The following is a 25,060-nucleotide window of genomic DNA, read 5'->3' on the forward strand; positions in this document are numbered from 1 at the left end:
TGTCCTTATTTTCTACCTTCAATTTGAGTGATTCCATACTTTTTTCCTCAGAATTGAGTGATTCCATATTTTTTTCCCTGTGGTTGGTCAATAAAAGTAACATTCACTGACTTCCACAATGTTTTTTCTTCATTTCTTTGAGTGTTCCTGAAAGCCAACAAGTTGCACTTTGGAATGACCTTATTATTGTATCATGTTTTTGATCAGAGTTTGTTTTACAGAATGAAATGTCTGAAGGAGTGCTCATCCAAGACTGGTGATTCCATACTTTTTGCCAGGGGTTGTAGTGTTTTAGAAAGAAAAGGCAGTAGTGAGACCGGTCTGTAGCTATCAACCTGGGCGGGGTTGAGAGAAGGCTTTTTAAGCAGTGGTGTCACGTGTGCTTGTTTGAAAGCAGTCGGGAATACACCAGATGTTAAAGAGGCATTGATGGTGTGAGTGATAGCCGGAATGATTGCAGGTGCGATAGTTTGCAGTAGGTTTGAAGGAATTGGGTCAAGCGGACACGTAGTAGGACGGCTACGCGTTAGGAGAGCCAGTGTCTCGTTCTCAGTGAGAGGAGTGAACGAGGGGAAAGCAACGCCTTCGGTGGAGGGACACCGGGCAGTAGAGGATGTAGTAGGACTGCTACATTGTGCATCAGTAAACTGGTTGCTGATGGCCGCCACTTTGCCAGTAAAGAATGAGGCAAGTGTTTCAGCCGTAAGGCATGTAGCCGGAGGAGGAGGCGGAGGGTTGAGTAGTGATTTAAATGTAGCAAATAGTTTCCGGGAGTCTGTGAGAGAGCAGAATTTATTGTGATAAAATTCAGCTTTAGCAGTAGTGAGGTTGGCTGAGAAAGAAGCCAGGAGCAGTTGGTAATTTTTTAGGTCTGCTTGTTTTTGGGTTTTCTGCCATTTTCTTTCGGCAGCTCGGAGTTTGGAGCGTAGTTACACCACACACTGCATCAACTCTGTCTGCATGGAACTGTTCTAGAAGAAAGCCTCTTCTAAAGCTGATGCACAATAAAGCCTGCAAACAAAATATAATAGATATAATAAAATATTTCAAAAATAATGAGGGGATTACTCAGTTTTGTGAGATACTGTATAGTGCCCCAATGAAAAAAAAATACTATGTTTTATTTGATGGTGTGTTGCAGTGTGGGAAGCCGATGGAGGTGGCGAGGTGTGATACGTGCAAAGTGCTGATTGGTGGAATAAATCACAAGCCGGTGGACAGGTTCACTTTGGTTCACGGCACGTCGGATCAGACCAGACCAGGGCATATACTCGGCCCCGCCTCCGGACGCTCAGACGCCCCGAACCGAGACCTGAGCATGGCCCAGTCTGCCGTGCTCCGCCTCCTACTGCACCTCGCCATGCTGCAGGGGTCCTCAGCCAATCAGCAGGTCCACTGATATATATAATTTACATAATACTCAACCTAACATTACACTACATAACATTACACTACATAACATCATACTACATAACATTACATTACACTACATAACATCACACTACATAACATTACACTACATAACATTACACTACATAACATTACATTACATAACATTACATTACACTACATAACATCACACTACATAACATTACATTACATAACATTACATTACATAACATTACACTACATAACATTACATTACATAACATTACACTACATAACATTACATTACATAACATTACACTACATAACATTACACTACATAACATTACATTACATAACATTACACTACATAACATCATACTACATAACATTACATTACACTATATAACATCACACTACATAACATTACACTACATAACATCATACTACATAACATTACATTACACTACATAACATCACACTACATAACATTACACTACATAACATTACACTACATAACATTACATTACATAACATTACACTACATAACATTACACTACATAACATTACACTACATAACATCACACTACATAACATTACACTACATAACATTACACTACATAACATTACACTACATAACATCACACTACATAACATTACATTACATAACATTACACTACATAACATTACATTACATAACATTACACTACATAACATTACATTACATAACATTACACTACATAACATTACATTACATAACATTACACTACATAACATTACACTACATAACATTACACTACATAACATTACACTACATAACATTACACTGCATAACAAAAGCTCTTAAAAACGGCGTACAGATACAAACAGGACGTTGTTAAAGAGTACAGGTGCGACGTCTTTAAATACTACTACTGATTAAACAATAGACACCAGGTGAGCGCAGTGCTGCTACTGGGGAGAGAGCGACCTCCTGTGTTGTGGAGGTGCAACACCAGGGTCAGTCGTGACAGTAGGGCTCGGTATCACTTTAAAAAAATTCAATACCATTTTCTTAATTTTGACCAAAAAACAGATTATTTTTAATTATTTTAATATAGTGTATTTATTTAACAGCAGACATCAGTAATCTCTTTCTCACACCGTCACCAGAAAAAAGACTCTTGTAATTCTTATTTGGATATTGCTGGAAGATTTGGTAAGCTTAAACTATAAATTTTTCCCTACACATACTGCTGGATCCAGTTCAGTTTTTTTTTAAAGAAATATAAAAAAATAAACATACTACTAAAATACTCGTTCCTGACTGATTCGATCACCTGCTGTGGAAAAAAATCTGCTCCAGACCAAATTAAATTCATTTTATGATAACATAATAATAATTGATATAATTTAAAAGATAACGATGATAAACAATACTTTGCATTATTCAAAAATAATATTTTTACAAACAAAGAATGCTAATGCTAGGTTAGCTCAGCTAACGTTACTATCCTAGCCCTGTACAGCTTGTGTGTTACTTTCAGCTGGAAGCAGCCAACAGTATTTAAAGAGATAGTAAACTGAATAAACTGATATTAAGCATGATAAGTGATGCTGAATGCTTTATTTAGTTATTAAAGATTAAATATGTGAGTAAATAGTAAAAATGAACTTAAACCTGCAGTTTGTCGGCTCCTCCTGCAGGCTCTCTCCCGCACTCCCTGCCCTGAGCTCTGAGCACTGCCGGGGGGAGGAGGGGAGGAGGGGAGGAGTCGGGGCCTTAAAATTCAGTGTTTCTCCATTAGAGAAAACATTAAATTTAACTCAAACTCATTGTTTGATATAAAATATTCACCCAGTTCCAGTTTAGTATATCTTGAGTCCCACAGGGTTCTGTTGTTGGTTCTATAAAACTGATGTATGAAACTGATGCAGTTTTAGTGTGAGTAAGTTTTTGATTTTGTTGAATATTCTGCAGGGCGTTAGTGAAATGATCCACCCCGCTGTTCACGATGTGCACGAGTTTCTGTGGAACCACCTTCAGAAGGACATGGAGGTTCTGGGGAAAACTCTGAATCTGAACTGGGACGATACGGCCATTACTGTTCACCTGATCCTCAACACCTCAGCTCACCTCTCCACAGGTCTGTTACTACAGTACTTTAAATTACATTAAAAAACAATAACACTAAAGCTCTATCCGGACGGGTTTATTTCCGGTGTAAAATATTTCACACTTCTACTCTTTAGTGATAAAGCTCCTGCATCCGGACTGCAATTGTAAAAACAGGAGGACCAGTGAGTTTTTAGGCTTTTTTCTCGGTCACATGACATCATCACGGCGTTCAGTAGCTCCTCCATTTCCACTCACTGTTGTGTTTTCTTTTACGTGGATCTCCGTGGAAACTGTGGCGCCCAAAGTGTAATTACAGTGCGCGGCAGTGGACAAATATCTATTTTATTAAAGGCGAGGAGACGAAACTCAGAGATGTGCGTCCGGACGGGACTAAAATTACCGGAGGAGCACGGAGTTCAGAGAAAAACAGTAGATAATTCAGCCTGTAATTTTCTCAGAGGACGTCTGAGAAAAACACCTACATGATCGTTCTGGATGGGAATAAAATCACAGAGGATAAAAACCCTCTATAAAAGAGATTTAAAAAATTAACTCAGAACCCCCTGAGAAAATAAACCCATCCGGATAGGGCTTTTCTTACTTAGTCAAAGTTCACAATGAAGAATTGTTGACATAAAAACACAGCAGCAAGTAAAAGTATGTGAACTCTTTGGAGTTTTAGGGGGAATTTCAGCCCATTCTTCCTGCAGACCTGATTTTCTTAATCTATTCTGTTGTAGACTTACTCCAATGTTTTGGGTCATTGTCTTGTTGCATGACCCAAATTCTACAGAGATTCATTTGTTGTATAAACACTCTCACATTATCTTGAAGGATTTTTTGATACACTTGGGAACTCATCCTCCCCTCAGTGACTGTAAGCTGTTATTAAGTTGTATTAGATTTATTGTAATATAAGATAATGTTTTACTGAGAAAATAATCACCTATACTGCCCAGATAATCATCTTTTTTAATAAAGAGCTTTTGGTCATTTTAAATCAGGTTTTCACAGGTTTGTATGGAGATACGTGTTTATTGCACACTTTACGGTTAACTCTTTGTATTCTTTATCAGCGCGTGTCCAGCAGGGGGCAGCAGCGTGGTCGTCTCGACAGGCGAGAGAGGACTGGGAGAAGGAGGTGTGCAGGATGGTCATCACTCCCACCTTACGGGTCAGTTTAGAGAAACACATTACCATATTAATCCATCAGCAGCCGGAGTCTGAGAGAGAGAGAGAGAGAGAGAGAGAGAGAAAGAGAGAGAGAGTACAGTAGATCATGCTGCTTCTCCATCAGCAGCCGGAGTCTGAGAGAGAGAGAGAGAGAGAGAAAGAGAGAGAGAGAGTACAGTAGATCATGCTGCTTCTCCATCAGCAGCCAGAGTCTGAGAGAGAGAGAGAGAGAGAGAGAGAGAGAGTACAGTAGATCATGCTGCTGTTTCTCCATCAGCAGCCGGAGAGAGAGAGAGAGAGAGAGAGAGAGTACAGTAGATCATGCTGCTGTTTCTCCATCAGCAGCCGGAGAGAGAGAGAGAGAGAGAGAGAGAGTACAGTAGATCATGCTGTTTCTCCATCAGCAGCCGGAGTCTGAGAGAGAGAGAGAGAGAGAGAGAGAGAGAGTACAGTAGATCATGCTGCTGTTTCTCCATCAGCAGCCGGAGAGAGAGAGAGAGAGAGAGAGAGAGTACAGTAGATCATGCTGCTGTTTCTCCATCAGCAGCCGGAGAGAGAGAGAGAGAGAGAGAGAGAGTACAGTAGATCATGCTGTTTCTCCATCAGCAGCCGGAGTCTGAGAGAGAGAGAGAGAGAGAGAGAGAGAGAGAGTAGAATGTATTTGTACTGATTATCTGGTGGTTCTGTGGTTCAGGATCTGGATGGGAGTCTGAGGGAAGCTCAGGACCGGATCTCGGAGGATGAGCAGTTGTCGGGCAGCATCCTGATTAAAGTTCTGCTAGGAGACCCGTCCGGCCTCCTGCCCCTCCCCTCAGACTGCCCCACCCACAGCTCCGCCTTCTGGACCCCCCCGGACCCGCTGACCGTGGAGCGGCTGGTGCAGCTCATCACCCAGAAACAGGGGGTCCGTCCGGTTCCCCTGCTGCTCCTCTTCACCTGCAGGGTGAGTTACCTGAGCTCACCTGCAGCCACACCCCCACATTATGCTCTTATGTTATGCTCTTAAAAATTAGAAAATAGAGTTTTTCTTTCTTTCTTTTAGTTCTTTTTTACATTTAGTTGAATCTTTTTTTATTTCTCTATTTGTTTCTGTCTTTTTCTCGTTCTTTGTTTTTTTATTTTTTGGTTTCTCTTTCTTTCATAATGTTTTCATTTTATTATTAACCTGATCTCTGATAAATCTCAGGTGATCTCAGGTAATCTCTGATAGTCTCAGGTAATCTCAGGTAATCTCAGGTGATATCAGGTAAGAAACCTGAGATAACCTGTTGGTTATTAGTGGATTGTGTTGTAAAGTTTGTGTGATGATTTTGAGTGGAAGAAGCTTTATTACAACAATATTATCAATAATGTAGCCTTTAATATCTGTTTAATATCAGTTTAATATCTGTTAATCTCTGTATACCTGTGTGTCTGTCTGTGTGTGTGTGTGTATGTGTGTATGTGTGTGTGTGTGTGTGTGTGTGTGTGTGTGTGTGTGTGTGTGTGTGAGACAGGTACAGTGTGTGAGACAGTTGGGCTGTCTCCCTGATCTGGCAGCGCTGGTATCTGATCTGATGAGAGTTTCTCCGGTTCAGTCGGATTCAATCAACCCCACCATCTCCTCCCTACTGCACAGCCTTCCTGCAGGTACCACACCCCCCACACCCCCACAGAACCTGCAGAACCTGCAGAACCTCTAGAACCCTTACAGATCACTGAGTGTGTATGTGAGTGTGTATTGTTGTGTTGTTGTATCAGGTGGTGAGAGGAGCTGTATCACTCGGAGGGTGAGGATGTTCTGCAGGGTGTGGAACTCTCTCAGAGTGGAGCTCTCTAACAGCGGTGAGATCCTCACTCTCAGAACACACTTTTATTTTTATTTTATTCCTACACAGTAAATGAACAGTGAAGTGATCTATCAGATTATGAAGGAACACATAATGAATCATGTAGTAACTTAAAAACAGTGTTAAACAAACCAAAATACTCTGTGAAGTATTTAGATACTCTTATCTGGGGAGCTGTTTGTTAACTTGTGGTTTCTGAGGCTGGAAACTCTGATAAACTCATCCTGTACAACAGAGCAAACTCTCGCTCTTCTATCCTTTCCTGGGGCGGTCCTGATGAGTGCCAGTTCCATCATTATAATGTTTTTGATGTTCAGATTGACTGATTTTCATTTGTTCTTAAAGTATTTAATTCTTTATTTAGTTGAGTAGTTGTTGTTTCTCATAATCTGGATTCGAACATTACTCAAATATTCACTATTCACTGTATAGCTGTAACTCTACCTCTTCACTACTTTACTTTAACTGATGCTCTCAAACACTTTATTAAGAGACAAGAAATTCAAGTAATTAACTCTTGATGAGTTCAGCACAGCTGTTAACTGAAAGCATGAATTCCAGGAGACTCTACCTCATAAAACTGACTGAGAAAATCCAGCAGAGATGTTCAAAACTGATCATCTAAACAAGAGGAGAATGTAAAATATAATAAAACATATTGTGTTTTTTTAATACTTTTTTTTTTCTAAATAATTCCAAATGTTTTTCTTTATGCTTTGTTTGAGCTTAGTTTTAATCTACAATACAGTACATTTTACATTTAATAGAGAGTAAAAGCCCTTTGTAATTTGTCTGTACTGTACGTTAATTTGTACTGTAAGTTAATTTACTAAGCTGTGTGTGTGTGTAATGTGTGTGTGTGTGTGTGTGTTGTAGGTGTGGATGCTGAGTTGTGTAGTAAGGATATCAGTATGGAGAGTTCTGGTGAGTATCTGTCTCTGGGTCGGCGTGGTCCCGGCTCCTGTCTCCACGCTCTCATAGACCTGCTGTCAGAAACCCACAACAGCCTCGTCCGAGAGTCCCGTAAACTCAGCCTGCAGGACCACAGGTGTGCTACTGTCCTTCTCTCTTTTAAATAGAAATCACTAGAGTTCCTGTGTGGGGAGGGGCTTTAATTATAATTAATGTTATCAGCATATTGTGGCACGTCCATCCCTGCAGTGAACAACATGTTCCTTATAAAACTAAAATAATTAAAAATTATAATAAAAAAATTAACAGAACAATACATTTCACACTGCAATTTATTTACATTAACCTGCATTAAAGAGGTACTAAACCCTAAATCATATTATTTTTCTATTATTAGCTGAAATGTGCTCCTCTAAAGTAATAAAAAATAGCAGTCCTGTTTAAAATATTTAAAAAAATATCCTAACCTTTAAAAAATGGTTTTATTGTGGTAATTTCCGCCTCTGCGGCGCCTCACCGCAATCAGAGGCACACTCGACCAATCAGCTCTAACTCCTGCCCCACCCCTAAACCCATACATCACCCAGTGCCCCTCCCAAGATAGATAGATAGATTCACTTCAGAATACTTCAGTTTCTGAATCAGTTTCTCTGATTTTGCTATTTATAGGTTTATGTTTGAGTAAAATGAACATTGTTGTTTTATTCTATAAACTACAGACAACATTTCTCCCAAATTACAAATAAAAATATTCTCATTTAGAGCATTTATTTACAGAAAATGAGAAATGACTGAAATAACAAAAAAGATGCAGAACTTTCAGACCTCAAATAATGCAAAGAAAACATAAAGTTCATATTTATAAAGTTATAAGAGTTCAGAAATAATCAATATTTGGTGGAATAATCCTGGTTGGTTTTTAATCACAGTTTTTTTTTATGCATCTTGTCATCATGTTCTCCTCCACCAGTCTTACACACTGCTTTTGGATAACTTTATGCTGCTTTACTCCTGGTGTAAAAATTCAAGCAGTTCAGTTTGGTGGTTTGATGGTTTGTGATCATCCATCTTCCTCTTGATTATATTCCAGAGGTTTTCAATTTAGTAAAATCAAAGAAACTCGTTGTTTTTTGTGCTCTTATATATATATATATATATATTTTACAGAGCTGTATATGGATGCACTGTATAATAATTATATTATAATTGTTGTAACTGTTTTGTCCTGCAGTGACTACAGCCTGCCTCTGGGGGTGCTGTCTGAGAATCAGCTGGCTCTCTGCCACCCTGAGAGGGAGCTGCTGCCCCTGGTGTTGGCGCACTGTAACTACACCCTGGTGAAGGGGCAGCAGACGTCCTGCGATTACGACCTGCAGGCCATCGAGCGGCAGCTCAACAGACGATTCCTGGCAGGAAAACCTCGAATCAAAACGGTTAAAAACCCCGATCACTCTTAATTCACTCTACTGAACCGTTATTAATGTTATTAAATAATCACTATTACCTTTTACTCACGGTGATCGTCTGATTTCACCTACAGGACACTGACAAGTTCCTGAAGAGGCATCATCAGGATTTCTCAGAAGTCCTGAAAGATGTTCGCATGAAGATTCCACAGGTAAAACAGACCAGAAATCTCAATACTTCTTCATTAAAAACAATATAATACCCTTTTCACTATTAACACTTTAACCCAATCAGCACCAGACATCAGTTCAACACTATACTCTCACTTTATCATCTTCAGATTAATAACTCAAGAATTCCTCAACACATCAGCATTATATATATATATATACATGTATATACATAGTACTGTGCAAACGTTTTAGGGACCCTAATCCATTTATCTCAGCAATATGAGTGTTTTTACCTGAAAAAAGCACCACATATGATTTAAACAGATGCAAATAAACATAAATACAGTAAAACGTAAGAAGGAATAATTCTCATTTTTAACTATAAGTATGTTTTATATCCTGTGAGCCGAGCTGAAGAACAAAGTGTAGAGACTCCAGATTTCTCCTGGATGCTCCTCAGTCAGCATGCGTTTATTATGTTCAGTTCCGTCAGCAGCTCACCTGATTTAACACATTTATTTCTTCAACCTAGAGGCACATTAAATACAATACCTGATAATAGTAAAGAGAATGGAGGAGAAATAATGATGGTTATTAGTTTACCTTTTAATTGTTTATTACCGTTTAATTGTTATTAATTGTTATGAATTGTTAATATGCAGATGATATCAGTATTATACAGCGTTGTTGGTGTAAATCTGTGATCAGGAGCAGTTGAAGGGATGGATGTACGGTTCTGTGAGGACGGTTCTGCGCTCGTTTACGGAGGTGTGTAACGCGGTTTACGCTCTGGAGATCGGCCTGAGGTTCCTCAGCAAAACCGGAGGACGACCAGAATCCAGCCTCCTCACCTTCCTCCAGAAATCCCTCCGCCTGGAGCAGGAGATCTCCAGCAGCGCCGCCAAGGTCATAACCACAATCTATACCCTAATCTATACCGTAATCTATACCCTAATCTATACCCTAATCTATACTCTAATCTATACCGTAATCTATACTGTAATCTATACAGTAATCTATACCATAATTTATACCATAATCTTTACCGTAATCTATACAGTATTGGAGCAGGAGATCTCCAGCAGCGCCGCCAAGGTCATAACCACAATCTATACCCTAATCTATACCCTAATCTATACAGTATTGGAGCAGGAGATCTCCAGCAGCGCCGCCAAGGTCATAACCACAATCTATACCCTAATCTATACCGTAATCTATACCCTAATCTATACCCTAATCTATACTCTAATCTATACCGTAATCTATACTGTAATCTGTACAGTAATGGAGCAGGAGATCTCCAGCAGCACCGCCAAGGTCACAACCATAATCTATACCGTAATCTATACCGTAATCTATACAGTAATCTATACCATAATCTATACCGTAATCTATACCCTAATCTATACAGTAATGGAGCAGGAGATCTCCAGCAGCGCCGCCAAGGTCACAACCATAATCCATAAAATCCATAATCTATACCGTAATCTATACAGTAATCTATACCCTAATCTATACAGTATTGGAGCAGGAGATCTCCAGTATATTATTTATAAAACGTAATTTCTGTAGTTTCTGCGTTTTCTGACTAATAAAAAGTGTTTTTTATTTTATTTTTGTTTGTGTCCGCAGGCTCTCGCACAGAACCGGCTGGATCAGAGTAACGCCACCTGGCAGCTGCTCACCTGCTGGAGGAGTGAACTGAAGCTGAGGAAAGGACAGGTGAGATCATCTCACTAATACACGCTCTCATAACAGGAAAACACTCATTTCACTAAAGCCTCAAGCCCGGCACAAAAAAAAAAGGTCTGTGATTGGCTGTGATTAACTGTGATTATTGTGATTACCTGTGATGACCTGTGATTGGCTGCAGGAGCCGTTCCCCAGGCTGTGTGAGGAGTATAAGAGGAGGATGACGGTGGAGGAGAGGAAGGAGGTGAAGGAGTTTCTGGACGTTACTGATCTGGAGATTTTTATTCTGGAGCTTCATGAGATCCTCCTGCTGAAAACAGACCCCTCCTCCCAGAACAGATACTCTGCCCAGTGGGAGTAAGAATCCTTATTATACTCCTTTATACTCCTTATTTACTCATTTATACTCTTTATTTCCTCATTTATACTCTATTTACTCATTTATACTCTTTATTTCCTCATTTATACTCTATTTACTCATTTATACTCCTTATTTACTCATTTATACTCTTTATTTCCTCATTTATACTCTGTATTCACTAATTTATACTCCTTATTATACTCATTTATACTCTTTATTTACTCCTTTATACTCTTTATTTACTCATTTATACTCTTTATTTACTCATTTATACTCTTTATTTACTCATTTATACTCCTTATTTACTCGTTTATACTCCTTATTTCCTCATTTATACTCATTATTTCCTCATTTATACTCTTTATTTACTCATTTATACTCTTTATTTACTGTACGAATACTCACTGTCCCACTGTGACTCCAGTATTGAAATAACCCAGTACACTGAGATAAGAAGCTTTTTATTATTAAATTAAAATATATATAAACAGTAGAGATGTGTAATAGCAGGAACTATATGCCTATATATTGCGATTGCGATTTTTTAATAGTATTAAAAACTAACTATAATAGCAATTAATAGTATTTTATATATTATATTTTGTTTATTCAATAAGAACAGTGGGATCCAATGACAGAGACACAACACTAGATGAGACAGACAGACAGACAGACACACACACACAGAAGTTACAAAAAAAAGGATAATATAATATGATACAGATAAAAATACAGTAAAAATAATAAAATAAAGTATAAATAAATAAAGTAGAGTCTTTAGTGTGTGTGTAATGGAGGTAGTGTAGTTAAACACAGTAAACAGTTAAAGATTTGTGTCCGTGGTGTGACACAGAGTCTTCAGTTTGCTGTGCTGAGAGGAGTTAACAAGGTTTATTTCCTGAGGGACAAAAGACCTCCTGAGTCTGTCTGTGGAGCAGGACTGGGACAGCAGTCTGCCGCTGAATGAGCTCCTCTGCCTGGTGATGGTGCTGTGCAGAGGGTGGTGAACATTGTCCATGATGTTCAGCAGCTTACTGAGGGCTCTCCTCTCTGCCAGTGGTGTTAATGGCTCCAAATGGACCACAGATAAACCACTTCTGACACCAATCTTTACATTAAAACTAATAATTAATAATCAATACTGATATTTTATTACACCCATAATTACCAGAAAGTAAAATACTGTCAGAGCAGTGCTGAGTTTTATAAAAAACTATGTAAGAAACGTGTGTACTTAACCTAACACTTTCCCAGTACAGTTCTGACCTGTAGGATTGTTCCAATTAAAATTCTTTACTGGGAACCAATAAATTCCCACATCTGATCTGATCTGGAGCTCAGAGTTGAGCTTCTGGTCCAGATTGGACTCGAATCCCCTGGAGAACCGGGTTCCTTTCAGCTCCACAGATTCACCGAACACACTGACCCTCCAGCCCTCCATCTGTTACCCCACCACCCCCATCCACCCCCACCCAGAGCGGCAGCTGCCCCGCCGAGACCACAGGAATGCAGTGAACAATACTCCACAATACTCAACAATACTCCATATTTCCCTACAATACTCCACATTACTCTATAATACTAAACATTACTTTATAATACTCCACATTACTGCTCAATACTCCGTATTTCTTCATAATACTGCACAATACTGCAAAACACTCCACAAAACTCCAGAATACCTCACATTACTCCACAATACTCCACAAATACTCTATATTTCCCCCCACAATACTCCACATTACTTCATAATACTGCACAATACTGCAATACACTCCACATCACTGTACAGTACTGCATAACACTCTACAAAACTCCAGAATACCTCACAACACTCCACAAATACTCTATATTTCCCCTACAATACTCCACATTACTTCATATTTCCCCACAATACTTGACAATTCCTCCACATTATTTCACATTACTCCATATTACCTCATAATACTCTACACTATATTTTACAATGCTTCACAAATATTCACGTTATTTTACATTACTGCAAACATACTGCACAATAATCCACTTTACTCAACAATTACTCCATATTTCTCCACAATACTCCACATAACTTTAAAATACATTATAATACTCCACAGTACTGCTCATTGCTAACTGTTGATCTTTTACCCCCCCCTCTCTCTCAGTATCAGATCTACTCTGGAGAACCGTCTGGAGGAGAAATCTGCTCGGGTTCTGGTCGGATTGGACCTGCTGTCCTCAGAGATCACTCTGAGTAAAGCTGCTGAGGTGTGGAGACTCGCCGTGGAGTTCAGAACCTGATCCTGTTCACCACTCGCACCGATTCCCCTCACTACTGTACCAATAACTCTAATAAACCAGTTCTAATATTAAATCTGATTAAATAATCTCATAACACACACCTGCTGACCCCTGTCTTTATTTATAAACACAACAGCCCTGCAACATATACAGCATCGTCCAATCACATCCGTTTACTGCTCATTTACATAATAAAAATAAATAAATAAATAAATAAATACATTATTATTATTATTATAATTCTTATTTACATAACTTTAGTGCAGGACCAGTCAAAAGTTTGGACACATTTTTACTGTTTTCTTTTTACTTCTAGAAGCTTTTTTGTTTAATAAATAATTCCATATGTTTTTCTTTATACTTTTAACCACTTTAATCTACATTGCAAAACATTTTAATATAAAGTAGGAAATAGTAGAAGTACAGATACTGATAGTATCTGACATAGAAGTAAAACATTAGTATGATTACTAATTATGTTTATATTTTTGTATTTATAATATATGAATAAATCAGTTCTGTTAGTAGAGAAGCACTGATAAAAATATGATTTATAGTATTTATATGTATGTATTTATAATATATAGTATATTTATAATATATCATATATTTATACATATACCGTATTTATACTATGAACTGTATTCATAATATTATATTATATTATATTATATTATATTATATTATATTATATTATATTATATATTTATATGTGTGTGTTATTAACTGGAACATCTGCTGAACCTCAACCAAGCTTTGCTTTACTGTTCACGCCCCTGGACACGCCCCTCAACCGCGTATTTAAAACGACGCCTTCTCTCCGCCTATCAAATCACTGGGAACGCCCCCAAACGCCCGGGGAGCACCAATCAGCGCTTAGTGTGGGCGGAGTTTGGGCGGTTTGGGGTTGCCCGGTGATTGGTTGCTGTGTAGCGGAGTGTTTACTGAGCTGCAGCTGCAGAGCGAACAGTACCCGCAAAACTGAATCAGAAAACGGAGTTAAAACCGGATTATTACACTCAGAGACGGATGCGCGAGACTTCCGGTGAGTTTAAATGATTTTAAACTGATTTTAATGCTGTTTTTACTGTAGAGAGAGACGCTAAACCCGCTTCTGCACTGTAGCCCAGTGTAAACATTATATACCCTGTTTATCTCAAGATATACCCTGTTTATAGCATTTATACCCTCTTTATAGCATATATACCCTCTTTATATTATTATATACATTGCTTTTATCATTATATACCCTGCTTATACCATGTATACCCAGTTTATATCATCTATACCCTGTTATATCATATATACCATGTTTTATCGTATATACCCTGTATATATCATTATATACCCTGTTTATATCATTATATAGCATGTATATATGATATATACCCTGTTTGTATCATTATATACCATATCAACAGTGTATATAATGATTTAAACAGGGTATATATCACATATACAGGGTATATACTAAGATAAACAGGCTATATAATAATATAAACAGCACCATACAGTTACTATGCAGCACCATAGTTACCATACAGTTACCACACATCTCTATACTGCACCGTACAGTTAGCATATAGTTGCCACACATCACTATACTGCACCATACAGTTACCACACATCACTATACTGCACCATACAGCACCATATAGTTACCATACATCACTATACAGCACCGTAGTTACCATACAGTTACCACACATCACTATACTGCACCATACAGCACCATATAGTTACCACACATCAATATACTACACCATACAGCACCATATAGTTACCACACATCACTATACAGCACCATAGTTACCATACGGCACCATAGTTACCATACAGTTACCACACATCACTATACTGCACCATAGTTACCATACAGTTACCACACATCACTATACTGCACCATAGTTACCATACAGTTACCACACATCACTATACTGCACCATAGTTACCATACAGTTACCACACATCACTATACTGCACCGTACAGCACCATATAGTTACCATACATCACTATACTACACCATACATTTACCATACATCACTATACTACCCCATACAGTTACCATACAGCAGCCACTACTGCTACAGTATTACTGAATATCATACTGGTTTATAACTGTATTTCAGTGTTCTATTGTGTTATTTTCTGATCTTTTTTCAGGTTCTGTATCTCAGTATCTCAGGATTTATTATATCAGGGTGTTTCTGAGGGAGGATGCACACCACTCGCAGCCCTGCGTCGGTGCAGTCCGGACGGGCGAGTGATGCTCTGGATCTGAGTCTGAGCGGATCTCAGCTCTCCATGCGGCTCCGACCCGCCAGCGCCTCCCCGGGAAAACACTTCTCCAGATCCATCTCCATATCTGTAGCCGGAGACGCCCGAGGAAAACGCAACACACTCGTGAGATTACCACTTATTAATCCAGATTATACAGCATTTAGAGATGTGCTGATTTACACATTTATAACTTAAAGACTAGACACCCTGCTATAATTTTCTACACTTTTATAACTTTAAAATTTATCAATTTATCTCAGGGTGTTATCTCAGGGTGTTATCTCAGAGCTGTAACTGTGTGTTTTTGGTTGGCAGGTTGATGGGTTTGGAAGTTCTCGTGGCATTAAGAACCTGCGGAGATCCAACAGCACCACACAGGTGAACCAGCAGACCAGCGCCAGCCCCAGGTACCACACTCACCTCACCATCTCTCAGCTCACCATCTCTCAGCTCACCATCTCTCAGCTCACCATCTCTCAGCTCACCATCTCTCAGCTCACCATCTCTCAGCTCACCATCACTCAGCTCACCATCACTCAGCTCACCATCTCTCAGCTCACCATCTCTCAGCTCACCATCTCTCAGCTCACCATCACTCAGCTCACCATCTCTCAGCTCACCATCTCTCAGCTCACCATCTCTCAGCTCACCATCACTCAGCTCACCATCACTCAGCTCACCATCACTCAGCTCACCATCACTCAGCTCACCATCTCTCAGCTCACCATCACTCAGCTCACCATCACTCAGCTCACCATCACTCAGCTCACCATCTCTCAGCTCACCATCACTCAGCTCACCATCACTCAGCTCACCATCACTCACCTCACCATCACTCAGCTCACCATCACTCAGCTCACCATCACTCACCTCACCATCTCTCAGCTCACCATCACTCAGCTCACCATCACTCAGCTCTAAACAATATCACTTTATACTGGAGCTGCAGCTGCTGCTTTCACAACTACCTTTCACAACTAACTTTCACAACAGATTTATTCAGATTAATATCAGAAAGTTTCAGTCTGTCTGCGTATCTATCTGTCTATCTACCTATCTACCTGTGTATTTTTCTCTCTCTCTCTCCCTGTCTGTCTGTTTATCTGTCTGTCTGCAGTAAGTGTTCTGTGCTGTGTGTAGTAGTGATGTGGCTCCTGAGCTCCGGAGGGGATTATGGGGGTTTTTGGGGGCGTAGTTTGAGCTGGAGTAACAGCTGGGGGTTGGAGTTTTTTGTTGTGTTTTGTTCTTGTTTCAGGAGATAATGGGTTTTGTGATGAGCGGCTGCTGCCCGGTGGAGGGAGGGCAGGTGAGGGGGGTGGAGGCTTTGTCCTGTGCCGGGTGGAGGGGGTGTGGGGGGGGTTTAGGGGGGGTTTAGTGGGTATCTTCTCCGGTTTCTCTCTGAAAGGAGAAGTGTGCACATACTGGGAGCCTATTGTCCGGCAGCTGCCACCGCCCCCGCCCCTTAGCCCCGCCCCCTGAGATGCTACTCTTCATCTGAATGAAGCGTGACCTCACACTGCCCCCCCTTACCTCCACCCACACCCCCCCCCCCCCCCCTCCACCTTCTGCTCAGTATCTGAGCTCCTCACAGCTCCTGAAGGAATGTGCTGTAAATCAGTATAAATCAGTATATCAGTATATTAGTATATCGGGAAATTGGTAGATCTGTAAAACGGTATATCAGTAGATCGGTAGATTGGTATATTGGTAAATTGGTAGATCGGTAAAACGGTAGATTGGTATATCGGTAGATCGGTGTATCTGCCCTACACTACTGGAATGGCCAGCTGGCCACGAATCAAACATGCATACCCCCACATACATACCCCTACATACACCCCCCCCACACACACCCCACCCACAGACCCCCGTCTGCAGCGCAGATGCTGGAGGTGCGGGTCAGGCATCTGCCGGGTGCTGTAGCGAGTGTTTGATGGCATGTGGATGTAAATGTGAATGTTGGGGGGGTGTTAGGAGGGGGTTTTAGTGACCATATGCCCGTCTGTATTATTGTGTTATTGAGTTTAAAGGGGCGTCTGGCCCTTTAAGAGACATTCCTGATCTGGTAAAGTCTGGAGCAGCTGTCTCTCTGAAGCTCTCACCTAAACTAATAATATATAACAATACTCTTTATTCTAACGCTGCTCAACAACACAACATCTACTCAACATCATACAGCAGTATGTAAATAACATCATACAGTACACTGACTTTAACACCCACCACCCGCTCAAGAAACAACTTAAAGATCTCCTTCCTCTAAAATGATCTTGTTCTTGTTGTTTGTGAAATACAGTAGGAGTTGACCCAGCCCTTGCTTTTCTTTTCCTGGGGAGGTCCTGATAAGAGCCAGTTTTATCACAAAAACTTTATTGATGGTCTTTTGATAGATTGATTTCTGACTCCTGTAAACTCTGAGTTTTACTGTTATCTGTTGATGTAAACACATTGATCATTGATTATTGACAAATTTAGTTTTAATTCTTTACACAAGAAGTAGATACACAGCTCTGTCTCTGTGTCTGTGTGAGTGACAGGCTGCTGCTGCCTGAGAAGCGTTAGTGGGAGCGGGTGTAAACACGAGGTAACTGCATGGCCTCCACATGGTTGGGCACGTGCTTGTAAACGCAGCAGCAGACAGCCTTTGGAAAGCTGTGCTCCTCAGTTCAGCACAGTTTAGTGCAGATTTTAATCTTACTCATATTTACATTTTAAAACAGCATTTAAATGCCTGATTATTGTTGTTTTGCTGTTTTTCTTTGGGTTTTCAGTGCTTTGAGTGCTTGACAAATGTGATGTTTTGTTGTAATCAGATCATTAATTCTCTCTCTGTCTCTCTGTCTCTCTCTCTCTGTCTGTCTGTCTCTCTCTCTCTGTGTATCAGTGATGGGGGTAACTCTGAGGACTTTATGGCTCTGTTTGACAGCAGCACTGATGGAAGGAGGAAGTTGGCCAGTCTCTCTAAAGCCTCTCCAGACAGAACTACGTGGAATATACTGGTACCAGTTTACCCATCATGCACTGCTCTCAGATTTGCTGATACTGTTCAGATGGAATATTGTCTATCATGGCTGCCACTGGATTACTCGCTGGTTGTTTGTAGAGTGGTACTACAGGTGTATTGGTAGACTGTGGCTGTACTGTTACTGTGATTAGCATTGTTACTGAGATACAGAAGCTAACAGCAGTTTTAGTTATATATATATATACAGGTGTTGGAGAATGAAACTGAAACACCTGTCATCATTTTAGTGTGGGATTTTAGGTTTCATGGCTAAATTGGAGCAGCCTGGTGTTCAATCTTCATTAATTGCACATTGCACCAGTAAGAGCAGAGTGTGAAGGTTCAATTAGCAGGGTAAGAGCACAGTTCTGCTCTAAATATTACAATGTACACAACATTATGGGGGACATACCAGAGTTCAAAAGAGGACAAATTGTTGGTGCACGTCTTGCTGGAGCATCTGTGACCAAGACAGCAAGTCTTTGTGATGCATCAAGAGCCACGGTATCCAGGGTAATGTCAGCGTACCACCAAGAAGAACCAACCACATCCAACAGGATTAACTGTGGACGATGTAAGAGGAAGCTGTCTGAAAGGGATGTTCGGGTGATAACCCGGATTGTAGCCAAAAAACATAAAACCACGGCTGATCAAATCACGTCAGAATTCAATGTGCACCTCAACTCTCCTGTTTCCACCAGAACTGTCCGTCACCACAATCAATTACTGTGCTCTAAAACCAGGTGTTTCAATTTCATTGTTCCTGTATATTATAGTTACAGCGTCAGTCTGCCGTTAGTTACGTTTACGCTAACACTGAGTAAACCGTTGGTGGAAAACCTGCTGATCAGGATGCCAACCTGGAACTATACTACGTAACCTGAGATCAGAGTGTGTAGTTATATTTGTGTGTGTGTGTGTTTGTGTGTGTGTGTGTGTGTGTTTCAGGACGATCAGCCGAGGGCGTTCCCATTGCCCTGCAGTTCCCGTGGTCCCGGTGGCGGCAGCGGGATCGATTCCCCTACAGGCCAGAAGAAACGGGAGTCAGGACTCTCCCTCGCTGCTAACTTCACCGCTAACAACAGGTGGGCGGGGCTAACTCACAGAGCTGCAAGCCCATTGGTTAATGCTCTGTGTGTTTCTGTACTGATTGTGTTTTTTGTGTTCGTTTTCTGACTGGTAGTAAAGTAAATAAGTGTGTTTTAAGGGTTTAATCTGCATCCATTCCAATGAACGTAATTTATTTCCTATTTTATTAATGTTTAATTCTTGAGAAAAACTCTGTCCAATCAGAATAGAGAATAAACCAGCCAATGAGTACATTTATAAGCCAATGAAATAGTAGCTTAGCCCCGCCCACTTCACTGGAAAAAAAAACGGCAGCTCTGGCATTAAAGTGTGGCAGCACTCTAAAACCAACGAGGATAATAATAATAGTTCATTTTTACTATTTTTATTTGATTTAGGAATACTCTCCCTATTTTGTGTATTTATCTTAATATCTATTTTATTTTATTTTTTCTGTTCTTTTAATATTTTTTCTGTTTTATATGATCTATATTTATCTATTTTAACAATTGTTCTTTGAGTGTAAACTGGACCGTAAGATCACAATCTCGTTCCATCTCATGTACCACATATAAATAAAAATGTTAAACACAGGCTTCCAATACAATGGACATAAAAAATATAAATATATTTGTTAATTGGATTTAACTGGACTTATATTAGAGTATTAGTTTCTAATTTTGTGTTCATTACAGGCAGAAAACAGCATTTTTATATTTTTCCGTAACTTAAATATAACTCAGGTCTAACAGGGGTGAAGTGTGTTTTTTTTACACCTGGCCTGAATAAATGTGTAAATTTGGGGTGGGGCTTATTATCGCTGATTTGCATACAGTACTGTTTATATGAGTTAATGATGAGGTTATAATGAGGTTATAATATGTGCTGTTTTCTCTACAGGAGTAATAAAGGAGCGATGGGTAACGCCGTCACCACCATCCTGCACAACAACCACTCAGATAAACCCCTCACACCCAAGAGCTCCAATCAGAAGCCCTGCTTTAAGTACGAACACTTTATTTTACTCTAGTTTATTTATAGACTCAGATCTAAACCCAAATTAACTCAATACTCATCTTTAATTATTTAAATATTAAAGTTTATTATAGTTTAGCATAGTTGAGTTATTTAAATGAAGTATATATATATATATTTTTTTTTTTTCAGTAATGTGTATGGGCACGTACTGTATGATCTAATCCAGAGGTACAGGTACACCACATGACCTCAGAAAGTTTAATGCATGCTTAAAAATAATAATAATAATAATAATAATAATAATAATAATAGTTGATATCTAAGACCTTTTGAACTCTTAATTTGGATGTCATTAGGTTTGTTTGTGCTTAGCGTTTAACCTGGTAGATCCTGTATATAAACTGTACAGTTCTATAGGTCCTACAACTGAACCCTGTGGAACTCCACTTAGTTCACAATAACAACAGTTTCTGTATTAGTAATAATAGCTAAATAATTAGATTAGAGTCATGTAGACTATTCTGTATTTACAATAAAGCAATAATACACTCGAGGTTCGTGCTATGATGTGTAATATTGGTACAGAGTATAAAGTAGATCAGAACAGCAGTGCCAATCTTACAGTTTATAACACAAACCTTGAGTGTATTATTGCTATATAGGATTATACAACAGTTCTATTGTCACTGTTTATTGAAAGATTTTAAAGAGTTAAAGAGGAGGAGAAAATAGGATCTGTTTGGTTATAAAAACTCCACTAATTAAAATAGTTCCATTGCTGCTCCTGTTTGTAGCTGCGCTGTTTGGTTTGTAAGCGCTGCATCATTGCTAGGTTACCTGTATGTGGCGGAGTAATACAGTAATACATGGAGAGCTTCGTTTAGTTACAGTGCGTTACCAGCTGATAACGGTACTCATAGAACACCTCCCAGCCAATCACATTGCAGAGTCAGAACTTACTGTGGTGTAATAAAAGCCTCTCATGTGTTCTTTCTGTTTCTGTTTCTTGTGTTTATATCAGTAATATAATAAAGGCCACAGTGAACGATGAGGGAACTCTGGAGAGCAGCTCTCTCACTAAATCACAGAAGAACTTCTCCTCAGCTTCATCCAGCTCTAATAACAACGTCCCCCGCAGTCCACACAGTCCACACAGTCCTCACAGTCCACACAGTCCTCACAGTCCACACAGTCCACACAGTCCTCACAGTCCCCGCAGCGCAGGCAGACGGGAGGTATCTGAAGAGGAGGCTGAGAGGTGAGTCCTGCTGGTTTTAGTGCATCGTTTTCTATTATCTATAGATAGATTCAAGATGGGGCGGCACGGTGGCGCAGTGGGTAGCACTTCCGCCTCACAGCAATGCGGCCTGGGTTTGATTCCCGGCTGGGGCGACCCGGGTCTTTCTGTGTGGAGTTTGCACGTTCTCCCCGTGTCTGCGTGGGTTTCCTCCGGGTTCTCCGGTTTCCTCCCACAGTCCAAAGACGGCACGTTAGGCTGATTGGATGTCGGATACAAATTGCCCCTAGGTGTGAGTGTGTGAGTGAATGCGATGGATTGGCGGCCTGTCCAGGGTGTATCCTGCCTTCCGCCCGATGCCGGCTGGGATAGGCTCCAGCACCCCCCCGCGACCCTTAATGGATGAAGCGGTTGATAATGACTTGACTTGACTTGACTAGATTCAAGATTTAATTTTTTTTTATTGTCACGTCACAGAGTTCAGAGTGCAGATTCCCACCAATGTGCAGAAAACAATGTTTACAAGAAGAATAATACAATAAAATATAATATAAAATAAGACATACAGATATAAAAAATATACACAGTACACTCAATAACAATACACATAATACCTTACACTATAGACAAATATTGCCCAGATGTAGATATGCAGATATCTAGAGTGTGTGTTTGTGGAAGTGAGGAAATATTCCAGTAGGTGACGGAATAACTATGAGTAAGTGCAGGTAAGGAATGAGTTGAGTGGGGAGTGCAGGGGGCAGAATGCTATAAATATGGTAAAGTCTGATAGATGCAGAGTAAGGTAAAGTAAAGTGCAGGGTGCAGAGTTTGTGTGGGTGTTAGTGGGGGGGGGGTTGGGCAGATGACTGTTCTACTGGCTGTTCGGCAGCCTGGTCGCCTGGGGGAAGAAGCTGTTCTCGGATTCGTCTGGTTCTGGTCTTCAAGCTTCTGAGCCTCCTTCCACTCGGCAGCTGTGAGAACAGGGAGTGGTTTGGATGGGACGGGTCCTTTTTACAATATAAAATACTTTCAGAACAATTACAGGAAATAGAGTCAGACTATCATCTCCCAGTAAACCATAGAAGAACTAAAAGAGGAGGTGTTGTGCTGAAATGCGTCTCTCTTTAGTGATGTTCAGGAGCATCACACAACAATACAGATACAACAGATTACTGTTACTCTCAATCTACTGCACTCCCAAAATAGAGACACATTCTGGCAGAGAGACACAATTCAGCACAACACCTGCTGAAAAAACCTAATCAGATTCTACAAACCAATCAGTGTGAAGTATAGATAGACTCCGCCCACGTAGAGGTGATGATGACAGAATATAGTAAAGTTGTTATCTTCTAAACTGCAGTGGGAAACAGGACGAAACAAAGCAATACGATGATTAAATTAAATACAGTACAGAATACAGTGTATCAGAGTTTTTGAGTCTCTTCTTTGTGAATATTGAGGTTATTTAGTGTATTTGATGTTGAGGATGTTTCCTGCAGTGTTGAGGTTCAGGTGTGTGAGATTAACGTGTGTGTTTGTTGTGTTTACAGGTATATTCAGCAGGTGAGTCACGCAGCCGTCACCATCCAGCGCTGGTTCCGCCACCACGTGACCCAGAGGAGGAACACAGAGGCGGCACTGCGGCAGATCCTCACCTCCAAAAAGAAGGTGCAGAATAAAACTGGACACATGGTTTTATACTGTATATTATATTATACAGTTCTGTAAAAAATAAGAGAGCACTTAAAAATGATGAGTTTCTTTGATTTTATCAAATTAAAAACCTCTGGAATATAATCAAGAGGAAGATGGATGATCACAAACCATCAAACCACCAAACTGAACTGCTTGAATTTTTACACCAGGAGTAAAGCAGCATAAAGTTATCCAAAAGCAGTGTGTAAGACTGGTGGAGGAGAACATGATGCCAAGATGCATAAAAAAAAACTGTGATTAAAAACCAACCAGGGTTATTCCACCAAATATTGATTATTTCTGAACTCTTAAAACTTTATGAATATGAACTTGTTTTCTTTGCATTATTTGAGGTCTGAAAGTTCTGCATCTTTTTTGTTATTTCAGTCATTTCTCATTTTCTGTAAATAAATGCTCTAAATGAGAATATTTTTATTTGTAATTTGGGAGAAATGTTGTCTGTAGTTTATAGAATAAAACAACAATGCTCATTTTACTCAAACATAAACCTATAAATAGCAACATCAGAGAAACTGATTCAGAAACTGAAGTGGTTTCTAAATTTTTTACAGATCTGTATGTATATTTATTGGGCTTGGTAGTAAATTATGATGCTTAAACCCTTTAATCCCTGATCTATATTGTAAATTATTCGTATAATCTGATCAATCACAGGAACGAGAGCAGCGTCAGGAGGAGGATAAAGCAGGAGGATCACAGAGGAAAAGAGAGGAGGACAGGAAACGCATCAGAGAGGAGAAAGCTCGCCTCGCCCGAAGCGCCGCCATCCGGGTACACCTGAATCCTGATTCACTTTAATACTGGGCTTCATATTTAACCTTATAAATAAATAAAAATAAAAGAATGCAGAGTAAAAACACTTTCTATTAGAGCTGGATGATATATCAGTATTTTATTGTATTGTGATAAAGATTATCTTATGGACAGTATGATTATACAGGATATAAATCATCAGTACTGAAAGAACTGAGCCACTTCTGCTTTTCATTACAGAGAGAATAAAAATCCTGTTTAATTTAGTTGCATAATGATGTGCAGAAAATACTAAATATGAATTACTGTACTGTACATAAAAGAGCTTTTAAATACCAGACTATCAGAAACCTTCACTGCTGATACTGTACTTTGTCTGCATGTTAAAATATTACATTACATTACATTACATTACATTACATTACATTACATTTGGCAGACGCTTTTGTCCAAAGCGACTTACAATAATGAAGTACAAAGTAATAGGAATTAAGATAACCCATTTTTAGATAGGGCTTAAAGGAGGTCGAAGGGAAATAAAGGGATAGAGAAGTGAAGGAGGGGAAGAAGGAAATGAGGTTAGAAGTAGTTAGTTAGTTAGAGGTGTTAAGAGAGTAAGTGCTCTTTGAAGAGCTCTGTCTTCAGGAGTTTATTAAAGATAGTGAGAGATTCTCCTGATCTGGTAGTAGAAGGTAGTTAGTTAGAGGTGTTAGGAGAGTAAGAG

The 25,060-nt window shown here is 39.7% G+C and overlaps 2 protein-coding genes across 3 annotated transcripts in view; both read left to right on the forward strand.

The window, feature by feature from the left end:
- The window catches only part of rnf213b (ring finger protein 213b), an 88,298-nt gene extending 74,921 nt beyond the window's left edge, over positions 1-13,377 (forward strand). Inside the window, exons 53-65 of the mRNA XM_049464306.1 lie at positions 1,142-1,390; positions 3,326-3,491; positions 4,540-4,637; positions 5,331-5,579; positions 6,133-6,265; positions 6,377-6,460; positions 7,342-7,513; positions 8,609-8,810; positions 8,918-8,995; positions 9,666-9,863; positions 10,590-10,679; positions 10,831-11,006; positions 13,158-13,377. Of these exons, the coding sequence (XP_049320263.1) occupies positions 1,142-1,390; positions 3,326-3,491; positions 4,540-4,637; positions 5,331-5,579; positions 6,133-6,265; positions 6,377-6,460; positions 7,342-7,513; positions 8,609-8,810; positions 8,918-8,995; positions 9,666-9,863; positions 10,590-10,679; positions 10,831-11,006; positions 13,158-13,293 (2,031 nt within the window). The 3' untranslated portion in view covers positions 13,294-13,377. The remainder of the gene's footprint in view (positions 1-1,141; positions 1,391-3,325; positions 3,492-4,539; positions 4,638-5,330; positions 5,580-6,132; positions 6,266-6,376; positions 6,461-7,341; positions 7,514-8,608; positions 8,811-8,917; positions 8,996-9,665; positions 9,864-10,589; positions 10,680-10,830; positions 11,007-13,157) is intronic.
- Positions 13,378-14,212: 835 nt separating this feature from the next.
- The window catches only part of cep131 (centrosomal protein 131), a 41,746-nt gene continuing 30,898 nt past the window's right edge, over positions 14,213-25,060 (forward strand). For both annotated transcript variants that reach the window (XM_049464307.1, XM_049464308.1), the window contains exons 1-9: positions 14,213-14,338; positions 15,458-15,697; positions 15,890-15,981; positions 18,459-18,573; positions 19,527-19,663; positions 20,547-20,651; positions 21,646-21,882; positions 23,418-23,535; positions 24,238-24,354. In XM_049464307.1, coding sequence (XP_049320264.1) covers positions 15,512-15,697; positions 15,890-15,981; positions 18,459-18,573; positions 19,527-19,663; positions 20,547-20,651; positions 21,646-21,882; positions 23,418-23,535; positions 24,238-24,354 — 1,107 coding nt within the window. In that variant the 5' untranslated portion in view covers positions 14,213-14,338; positions 15,458-15,511. The remainder of the gene's footprint in view (positions 14,339-15,457; positions 15,698-15,889; positions 15,982-18,458; positions 18,574-19,526; positions 19,664-20,546; positions 20,652-21,645; positions 21,883-23,417; positions 23,536-24,237; positions 24,355-25,060) is intronic.

The sequence above is a fragment of the Astyanax mexicanus genome, chromosome 15, assembly GCF_023375975.1.
Source record: "Astyanax mexicanus isolate ESR-SI-001 chromosome 15, AstMex3_surface, whole genome shotgun sequence".
NCBI classification, from domain to species: Eukaryota; Metazoa; Chordata; class Actinopteri; order Characiformes; family Acestrorhamphidae; genus Astyanax; species Astyanax mexicanus.